The sequence below is a fragment of the Sinocyclocheilus rhinocerous genome, unplaced genomic scaffold (genome assembly GCF_001515625.1).
Source record: "Sinocyclocheilus rhinocerous isolate Xijiao unplaced genomic scaffold, SAMN03320098_v1.1 scaffold1758, whole genome shotgun sequence".
In the NCBI taxonomy this organism is placed as follows: Eukaryota; Metazoa; Chordata; class Actinopteri; order Cypriniformes; family Cyprinidae; genus Sinocyclocheilus; species Sinocyclocheilus rhinocerous.
In genome coordinates this window covers 260871-271569 of record NW_015631050.1, presented here as the reverse complement: position 1 = coordinate 271569, position 10699 = coordinate 260871, and the positions used below count along the sequence as shown (strand labels likewise).

At 37.4% G+C, this 10699-nt stretch overlaps 1 protein-coding gene across 1 annotated transcript in view; it reads left to right on the top strand.

Moving 5' to 3' along the window:
- Positions 1–7302, top strand: part of fam120c (family with sequence similarity 120 member C) — a 25583-nt gene extending 18281 nt beyond the window's left edge. The window contains exons 15-16 of the mRNA XM_016554014.1: positions 1250–1313; positions 2061–7302. Coding sequence (XP_016409500.1) covers positions 1250–1313; positions 2061–2342 — 346 coding nt within the window. The 3' untranslated portion in view covers positions 2343–7302. The remainder of the gene's footprint in view (positions 1–1249; positions 1314–2060) is intronic.
- The last annotated feature ends 3397 nt before the right edge of the window (positions 7303–10699 follow it).

Below are 10699 nucleotides of genomic sequence, written 5' to 3'. Positions count from 1 at the left end.
TCCCGGTGTAATAATCAAGGAACTTTGCTGCCGTACCATGGGTGCAGCAGGCGCAATGATATTACGCAGCGCCTGAAAATAGTCCCCAGCACGCTCCCTGTGCAAGCAGCTGGTCACGTTGGTTATGTTGACGAAAGTTAGCCTATTTTAATAAAGGTTAAAAAATATGCCTTTGTAAAGGTAAATAAAAACATGCAGATTTAAGTATGTAAAAGCTGATGGAACAGATGAAAATATTGCTTCAGAATAAATTGTTTTCACCACCAAAAATCTCGGTGTGTGGGGATATTTTGTATGAATTGTCTGCTGATATGAAAAGTTCAATGTATATCGTAGTAATAAATATCAGTGATATCAGTCATCAAATATCAGTGATGATATTTTTATTTTTTTTTACATTAAACACATTAAATATTATATATATATATATATATATATGTCATATATATATATATATGTAATATAATGTGTATTTCCATCACCGGTTTAGGTCTTAAATTTCATATAAGGTATTAAAAAGTCTTAAATTTAACTTGTTCTTATCTGTAGAAACCCTGTGGTGGTATTTATGGTTATTTATGGACTGCTTGTGAGGGCTCCTCTCTCTCTGCTGCACTTGATCTTTATTAACTCTCAATTGCACAACCTACTGGTGAGGACTAGTAGCAGCAGGTGTAGATTTGAATGCAGTGGACTCTTATGTACACCAATTGCATTTGTATTTCCTCTAACATCTCAGTGCTATATGGGCTGATATTATCCCATAGCAAACTGTGGGAGTACTAAACTTATATATCTAATAATTGTTAATCACAAATAATTACAATACATTATAATATCATATACTCTATTAGCTATAGTAAACATTTTAGTATATTAAACCATAACAATTTAGTAATGAATTCCAGAGACTTTAAATGCCCTTAGTTTAAAGGTGTTTAGTATTAATATTGCTTTGTCCTGTCATGTAATACTTTCTCAAGATTTAATTTTGTGCTTTATTTTTTCACATTTTTCATACACTTCGCTGCACTGGAACATGCAGTGGCTCGTGTATTGAGACCATTCTTAGATGTTCAAATTCCAGTTTAATTTTAACCACTGAATTTGTGGAGGTTAATTCATAAAGAAAAGTTTAATGGCCTAAATTATACCTGTCGAAAACATTGTATTACCTGGTAAAGACGTTGTGAATATTGTTGCATCCCTAACACACATATGTATGTGTTCTTTTTTTATTGTTTCCCAGAAGGGGCAAAGAATTGACTGTGAAAGGAAGGGGAGGGAAGAAAGTGACCACCAACAGAACACAGGTCGGTCCAACTCTGGCATTAAACGCTCAACATTCATATTAATGTTGGTGAGCGAGGAGATTTATTTTGTTCCCTTTTCCCAATGTATCTCGTAGACTCTGTCCTCTTCACCACCCTCCTCCAGCCCCCCAAAGCTCACTGAGGAAGCTAAAGCGGTGGGGCGGCCCACGGAGGGAATGGGGGCTGTGTCGCAACAGCTGAACGGCAGCTCTTCAGGAAGCGCCACTGGTCAAGCTCTTGACCTGCCACCACTGGCCCAGCCAATCCAGTGTGCCTTAGCCAGCAGAGACAACCAGTCAGGAGATGGGGTGGAGGTAGAGGCCCCTTGTTTTGTGCTTTATTTTTTCACATTTTTCATACACTTCGCTGCACTGGAACATGCAGTGGCTCGTGTATTGAGACCATTCTTAGATGTTCAAATTCCAGTTTAATTTTAACCACTGAATTTGTGGAGGTTAATTCATAAAGAAAAGTTTAATGGCCTAAATTATACCTGTCGAAAACATTGTATTACCTGGTAAAGACGTTGTGAATATTGTTGCATCCCTAACACACATATGTATGTGTTCTTTTTTTATTGTTTCCCAGAAGGGGCAAAGAATTGACTGTGAAAGGAAGGGGAGGGAAGAAAGTGACCACCAACAGAACACAGGTCGGTCCAACTCTGGCATTAAACGCTCAACATTCATATTAATGTTGGTGAGCGAGGAGATTTATTTTGTTCCCTTTTCCCAATGTATCTCGTAGACTCTGTCCTCTTCACCACCCTCCTCCAGCCCCCCAAAGCTCACTGAGGAAGCTAAAGCGGTGGGGCGGCCCACGGAGGGAATGGGGGCTGTGTCGCAACAGCTGAACGGCAGCTCTTCAGGAAGCGCCACTGGTCAAGCTCTTGACCTGCCACCACTGGCCCAGCCAATCCAGTGTGCCTTAGCCAGCAGAGACAACCAGTCAGGAGATGGTGTGGAGGTAGAGGCCCGTTGTTGCCTTGACGACTGCCCATCAGATGGTGCACTACAGAAAGAGGAGTAATTACATCCCATAATGTAATAAGAATGAGAGAGTGAGAGGGAATGATCTAAGGTCGACTGCCTTTTCCTTGCAAAATTGAATATTTAGGGCACAGTAGCCACTTTGTGTTGTCATGGTATAATTTATGATGCTGCACATGCTGGAAACAACAGATGGACAGTGTCAGGAATGCGGTCTATGTGTCACCTTAAGAGCCGGGTCTGGTTTAAAACTGAGCGAGTTTAAATCACAACCCTTGATTGCACGTTGCCCTGAATCTTCGGATTCTGGACCTCATCCTTTCCACTGGCCCATCAGTGTTGTAGCATCATGAAAAGCTCGCAAGTCTTTTTATTTCGACACTGTTTTCTTTTCAGACCTTAGTACATTAATGGTGACCTTATATGTGTGAATTGCCTAAAATGGCTACGAAAAGCCCCTTATTGCCCAAAGTATGTTTGAAAATTTACCTACACAAAATGATTGCACGTGTCAAGTAGCACAGCAGCACCTGCTCTAAAGTTTCCACCACACAGCAAAGAATCACTTTATTTGTACTACACATGGCTGTATCTGCAGTGTACCAAGGATTCAAAGTCAACACTGCCCTGAATACAGTAGAAGAGTGGAAACTGACTGAGAACGCGGGTTGTATTTGTATGTCACAGTGTGCATTCACACACATGGTAGTCCCTTCGTTTTTTTTTTTTATATCTTATCAAAGAGTGATTTGCATGTGGAGAAGTTGCTATTGTCTTTAGCACAGGGGCCATGGGCGGCTCGAGAAGTCCAGGCTCAGAGAGGCATGTTTGAGTAACGTTGAGCAAATGGAATGGAAAGATTCGTACAGGTTACACTCAGCATCGCATAGCTAGCTCTACTTTGTTGCCTTCGCTCACTTGTAGACAATCTTCTTTTAGGCCCACATCCCCTTGAGGATTCACAGCAGTACTTAAGCTGCTAAGTAGTTCTAAATGAGATAAAGCACCTTATGCCCGAAATTATACATATGCAAGTTCAACCCCTCGAATGAGGAAGAAATACCCTTAAAAATTTATTGTATTGCAACGTAAAGCACTTAAAATGTTATTTATGATAGTACTGCGCTATATAAAGACAGTAAATTGATTAACGTCCTTTAATTGAGCAGCAGACCGTCATTCCTTTTGACAGTTTAACTGTCCAAATACACTTTTACCTTGCGTGTCGTTTACCAGTATGACGTACAAATCAACACCAACCCATTTGAATGTGAGAACGGAGTGAGTCGTAACCTGCACTTTGTTTTAAAACCGAAAACACACTGGGTTGTCCTCGAACCAGGATAAAGGAAAATCGAGGCCTCTGGCAGAGTTAGGGAGGAAGCAGTGTGTTCGGAGAGAACTGTGATACTGTTTGACATCCCAGCCGTTTGTATATAGACCCAAATGTACATGATCCTGTTACGCAATGACATGATTTAGGGGAGTGATTTTATCAGTGGTCGAGAATGCACACAGTCCCTCAGACAAACCTGCCATTTGACATCTCTCTGCTTTACAACATTTTGGTTTTGGGTTTTAGCAGACGTAACCCCCCCAACTCACCCCCCGTTGTTCATGTCTCCTCTGTGCCTTGTGCATGTGTACCATGTGGATGCTTTTTTTGTAAATGTGCATTCTCCCACCATCGCTAAAATCATAGTAGTTTTGTTACGCGCGAAAGTAATTAATTGAACAAATCTTAGAATCACCTTTTATTGTGACAAAATCATTTTAAAAAAGTCATTTAAAAAAAAATGGAGTCTGTGCTTGTCCAGACTGTTTTGTGATCAGTCCGACTCGTCTTGTTTTTGTGACAGTCCTATGAACTCATGCACTTCTATGTTCAAAACATTACTTCTATTGAGGCGAATAGGCTTTAAAGTGAAAACAAACGAAACACCCTGATAATTAAAGCCATACTTGCCATTAGATTGACCATTTTGCATCAGATGGTTAGGAGATTAATTTTACTTACATGTTAATGTTTTTAATGCATTTTAAAAACATAATACATGTTTTGTACCAATGATTTGTTGGACGTAATGAATGAGAATTTAATTTTAAGAATTAAAGTACACTTGAGAGAGGCTATTGCATTTAATCATAGTTTAAGATCTGTACAATTGACAATGTCAAGATTACATCACAGCTTTCTATTGAAGTTATAAGATGCACCTTATTTTGTTAAGAAGTTAATATTATATTTAGTGCCACTAAAAATATATCGAAAGCTCTTTAAATCAGATTATGGAAGACATCCATTATAGTTATATGTCTATGTATATTCTGCAAATTCTCACTCTTGAGGAACCCAGACAGATCAACCCGTCAGAAATATCATGATGACCTGAAGCATGCATTGTTAATGCAGTTTGCTATAAAATAAGTAAAAAAAAAAAATGACAGTGATATATCAGTGTCAGAATATGACAATACTGGACATACCGGACAGACTTTAAACCAAGAATCTTGACTGTAGCGTGACCGGCACTAATCGTGAACTAACACGCGACACCGTCATGCACGCTAGAGCATTTTAAACCACAACCTTAGGTTGTCACGTTTTACTATGTGTTAAGTACAGTAGTGCTAGTTTTCAAGAGAGGATTTCCAGCATGTTGGTGAATATGAACATGCATACGCACCCATTAATGGAATTTCAGCTTCCTCAGAATAACTGGAGATCCTTTTAAAACATTCAGTCCTGTTTAATCTGTGATTAACAGCCATTTCAGTTAGTTGGGTTTTTTCTCAGTGTGTTTGTCAGAGTATCAGTAACTCCTTCACATTTAGTTTTAAGTGTAATCTAAGAAAGGAACAGCATAAACCGAAATATACACACCAAATAAAGATATAATCTTTCTCTCTCTCTCTCACTCTCACACACACACACCTTATACCTTTGTTATACGTGTAGAGAGACATCGGTTAGTATGAGGGAGAAAAAAAAAAAAGTAAAATTTTTGGCATATTCAGATATTAATGTATTGGCCAGAGTGTTCATTTCTCTTATAAATATTTGGTTACTTAATTTGCAGTTTCAGATGCTTGGTTCCAAAGTTACCCTTTCCAAAGCTGCTCTGCTTTGCTCTGTTTTAGATTGCTGCTTAAACTCTCATTCATGCATTTATGGAGATTCATGTGAGAGTAAAATATAGACTTAAGAAATATCTAGTTGATAATTTTGAATGAGAAGGATTCTCTGGAGATCAGTGAGGTTGTTAGAATGGCACTGTTTTGCTCCAGATGTTGGTCTTGTTAAAACCGATAAAATATTTGGTCACAAACGCAAACCCCTACGCGTTTTCCCTTTCTTTTTCTTTCCCCCCTCTTTTTCACAGTTTTCATGGGCCATTGACATTCACAGTCACAAGAAGTTCAAGTGTTCTCCCTCTTCTTAACTCTTGTCTCTTCATTCTTTTGTTCTTGCCTGTTTCCCCTGCAGCAACTCTCCTTACGTTTTCATACTAACAGTGAGAGTTTTTAACTTTTATAATTAGTCTAATAATCTGTCTGCAAGTAATCTTAGGCAAGAGTTGGTAACATTTTCAACAGTGAATCGAGAAATTTAACTTTACCATCTTTGGTTTCATTCAGTTGTGAAGTTGTGTTTTTCTTACTTTTTTTTATGTTGTTACAACAGCTACTCCTTTGACCGTTGCTACATTTAGTATTAAAATTTGCTTAGCGGAGATAGCTAGATATTTTCAACTGTAATGATTGCAATTTTCCTCACCTCTATTTTGTATGGTATTGTTCAAACCACTTCACCATTATGATGTAATTGTCACTTATAGAAATAACGTATTCCATTGTGTTTGGACATCGATTTAAAATTGTCAAAGCTGAATTATTTTGAGCAAATTTTGCTTCCTTGCACACAAAACAGACTAATACACATTTGTACAAAATATTAATTTTCAACCAAAGTCAAAGTTCTGGATACTACTATTCCAGTATATAGTAAACAGTCTTGATTCTCTTTCTGGATCCTGTATATATGATTATACAGCTATGTGTTTTCAGTAATTGAGCTATCAGAATACGTAAGTGGTCTGTAAGCAGATACTAAATGAAGAAAATGTGTTTACATCTTTTTGGTGAACAGTGGCTAAATCTAGTATCGTCCAGTTTTATTGCTAAAATTAAGATTTCTTCATTTCCTCTCAAGTGGAGCCTTGGACACAGCTCTTCATAGCGATTAACCCTAGAACACTTCTTCAGCTCCCATGCACATGTATCGTCCCTCTGAAAAAATGTAGCTTCAGTGTAGTCATGGATAGGTTAAGTGTGAACACATACTGTAACCATGCACACACACACACACACAACAGCTATTTTGGTGAAGAGTTTTGCCTGTGCATTCCTGTAGATTTGTGTCTGGACCTCAGATCTGACTCTTGCTTTATTACTGTTACCCCTGTATCCTGGCTCTGTCGCCCTTCACTCCACAGGACCACTAGTGTGGTCAGGTTTCAATCCTAGTCTGATAACAGCAATGTGTTGTGTACAGTGGCCCCGCTGACATCCTACATTTTCTGGAAGTATCTCGTCCCCATTGCTTTCTAGCATGTGCCCCCAAGACCATCAAGTCGACATCCATTTGTAGGCAACACATTCTGTCGTCGGTTCTTGGAAAACCGATCCGTTCATCAACACAAACGCATTGATGCATGCATCAAGATCTCCAAAAACTTGTGAAGTGAAGGGTAAAGTTCATTATTATTATTGCTGTTATGGTTATGATCGTTATTAACAATTTCTCATTTTTAGTATAAAGAAAGCACCTGAAAAAGAAACTTTTTCTTTTTAATTTGTCTTGCTGTTGTGGTCTGATTTCATGGTGGATTGGGGAGAAAGCCAAAAGGCTCAGAGAGAGAGATTCAAAGTTGGCAGTCATGTTTGTATGGTTGGGAAATGACTTACAGTGCTGAAATAAAATTTATTCTTTTAGTAAACAGGAGTTTGGGTTTTTATTTTTGTTTATTTTAAAGACATTGATTATCTCAAGCTTTTAACATTGATAATAAATGTTTCTTGAGAACCTATTTGCATATTAAAATGATTTCTGAAGACTAATGACTGCTGAAAATTCAGCTTTGCCATCACAGGCATGCATTACATATTAAAAGATTTTAAAATGGAAAAGAGTTCTTTTAAATTGTATTAATATTTCACAATATTTGTTCGTTATTCATTATGCCTAAAGCATTAACTGTTAACACTGAACTTTATTGTAAAGTGATAAAATTAATACAATGTCATTAAACTAAACATTTCAAAACATTACTGAAAAGTATTACAAATTTCAAAAAGGATAATTAAGCTCCATATAGTATTATTGCATGCAGTCATTGCAATCTAATGGCTATTTTCTTTTTTCTTTTTTAACAAATAACTTGTAGAAATATATAATTAGAATGTTCTCGTCCTAATAAATATCTATATAATTAGAATGTTCTAGTCCTAATAAATATCTAATGACCTTGACCTTGAGCAGAGAGCTAAATTAACTGCATAACATTTACATTTGAAAACAATTTTTAAGCTTAGCTTGATAAAATACTATGAACACTTCACACTTGTAGAATGTTTAAAAATAGAATATTTAAAATATACTTTTAATAATCACCAAATAGAAAAAGAACCTCCGTGCAATGGCCAATCATATTTCTAAGCATAACATTTTCAAAAGGTGATGCAGTTTTTTTTGAATTTGTGACATTTGACATCCACTACTGAACTGCACACTTTGTAGTCCACCTAATTATGTAGTCATGAACTGAATGGAAGGCGGATCGGATCACTTAAGGGGCAGGTCACCTCAGGAGTAGATCTGCGTGCCTGCAGCTAGTGTTATCTCTGCTCTTGCTGCTGATGTAAGATGGCGGTATCATGTACAGTCGCGGTCTCAGGTGAGCGAAAGACCACGTTCTCTCTTTGAAATGTTATTGCCGCAGTCACCGCGAACACTGGCGCGACATTTGCATTCTGTCTTGCACTTGCCTACACACATTTCAGTTTAATATGATGAATAGGTTTGTTTTAGAATGCAATTTATTGATTTTCATACCGGGTGCACTAGTGAGGCAAGCGCCATTTTTCGTATTTGATAGCATAACTATAAAGTATATGATCGCAATGTCATGAGAAAAGAGGAGCAGATCATTCATGCAGGTCTACAATTTTCTCTGAAATATTAGCCGACAGAATGCTCCATTTCAAGCGGCAAGTCAATGAAGTTAGGTTGCCGATTTGATTTGTAAAGATGGAATTTCTTGATAAAACGCTTGATAATCGCACGCGTGTCTCTACTTGTCATGATAAAGTTAATCTGGCGGCCAGACAGTCTACGCTTCAACAGAAACGCCTCTTGTGATTCAAACACATCAGACTGACATGCATTATCATGCCTCTGTCAGCTGTTGATTCCTGAGACTCAAGTAAGCCCGTATGGATGGTTTGCAATAATAATAGACCATGTGGACAGTCATAATTAGCTCTAGCATTCAGTTCACATGCAGATTGTTTTGATGCAAAGATGTTTGAGTCTTGCATTGCTCAAATGTGCACATCAGTGTGCTGGAAAGATGGTAGATGAGTTTTGAGATTCGAGCTGGTACAAACTGGTAGACCATCATGGATCAGCAACAAACAGTCAAGAAACCAGTTACATGTTCTATAAATCAGCCATCAGCTTAAGATGGATTTTCCAACTGGGGTGCATTATAAATATGTTTAAGAGACCACTGTGAAGTAGGCTATGTGAAAATTTTTCATTGCCTAATTTCACTTGGTCCTACTACATACTGACACAGCGATTTCCTTTCTTGCATCATCTTTACAAATGCAGTGCACTGTATAATGCATATAACCAGGGATGTAGTCATGCAGTGAAATACAGTTGTGCATATATTGTAATGCATAATATATTATTGCAAATCAATATTTAATACCCAGCGTTCATGATTTTTTGCCATTGCTCTTTAAGCGTCATTAATGAGCACATATAAGTGGTACATTTATCACATCAAATGCCACAGAGCACCAGATCCTTGATCCATTTGTGCAATCTCTTTGTTCTTCATCTTCATCTTGACTCATATTTCAAAAGATGAGCTGTATTGCCAGAAATCTGCCCACATGGTGTGGATGTGTGAGGAAGGTTAATACTGGGTTAAAGAATGACGACGAACGACAGCTTTCACTGAGGGATTTATGAAAATCAAATTAGCAATGGCAAAGGTGGTTCATTAAATTTAGAGTAAAAATAGCACAAGTAAGCATTTTATTTTTAACACTGACATGTCTTTCTGCCTTATGTCTCCTCCCGTAGGGTACCAGACAGAGAGGCTGCTGCATTGGCAGCTGTGGAATGAGGTAGTAGTTTGTATAGTTTGGGATCACACCAGATCTGGGAGATAACTATACAGCCTACTGTCTTTCTCACAGCTGCTCCCTCACATCAGATACACCGATGACGTACATTCACTTGGGATTTGTGGGATGGCTGAATATATGCATCTTTGTTCTGTGTGCGCTTTCTGAGAATGTAAATAGTGGAGAATTGGTGATTGTCTTATTGTACAAACTACAATAGCTTAGCCCCCAAATAAAAATATTGATGGTCATAACTGAAGATCGTAATTTAATTAATGTGGTCTTTATGGAATGGTTACAGATGTGTTTAGAATTCAAACTGCACTGTCGCTATCCAAAATGCTGTAACTAGGTTGCTACATTATGTGATTACATGTTCACTGTCAGTTTATACATTTGTGTATCTTGTGTGATTGTTATTATTATTGTTTGTTTACACCTGCTGTAATATATAAAAGTAAATTGAATACGCATTTGTGTCTCCTTCCTCAAGTCACTTTATCAGTGATTGATTTTTATGCCCTATATTATTTTAATTTTGCTATTCTTAAATGAGCTCAGATAAAATCTCTTCTCAAAAGGTGAGTATTCAGGCAACCTTTAGCAGATCTTCAGGGGCAAGGTATATGTATGTAACGTTTGTTTTGTATAAACCTTTGTCAAAGACAATTTTCAATTTATTTCACAATAACAATATATATCATAGTTCTTTTTTATCTTAAAGATGCAAATTAGAAACAGGAAAAACATAGTAGCCTATATGGAACATAAAATTAAACAGTGATTTCATTTTTTGAGGTAAAGACTATTCAGCAACAGAATTAAAGGGGTCATATGATGTTGCTAAAAAGAACATTATTTTGTGTATTTGGTGTAATGAAATGTGTTTATGCGGTTTAAGGTTAAAAAAACATCATTTTCCACATACTGTACATTATTGTTTCTCCTCTATGCCCCGCCTTTCTGAAACGCGTC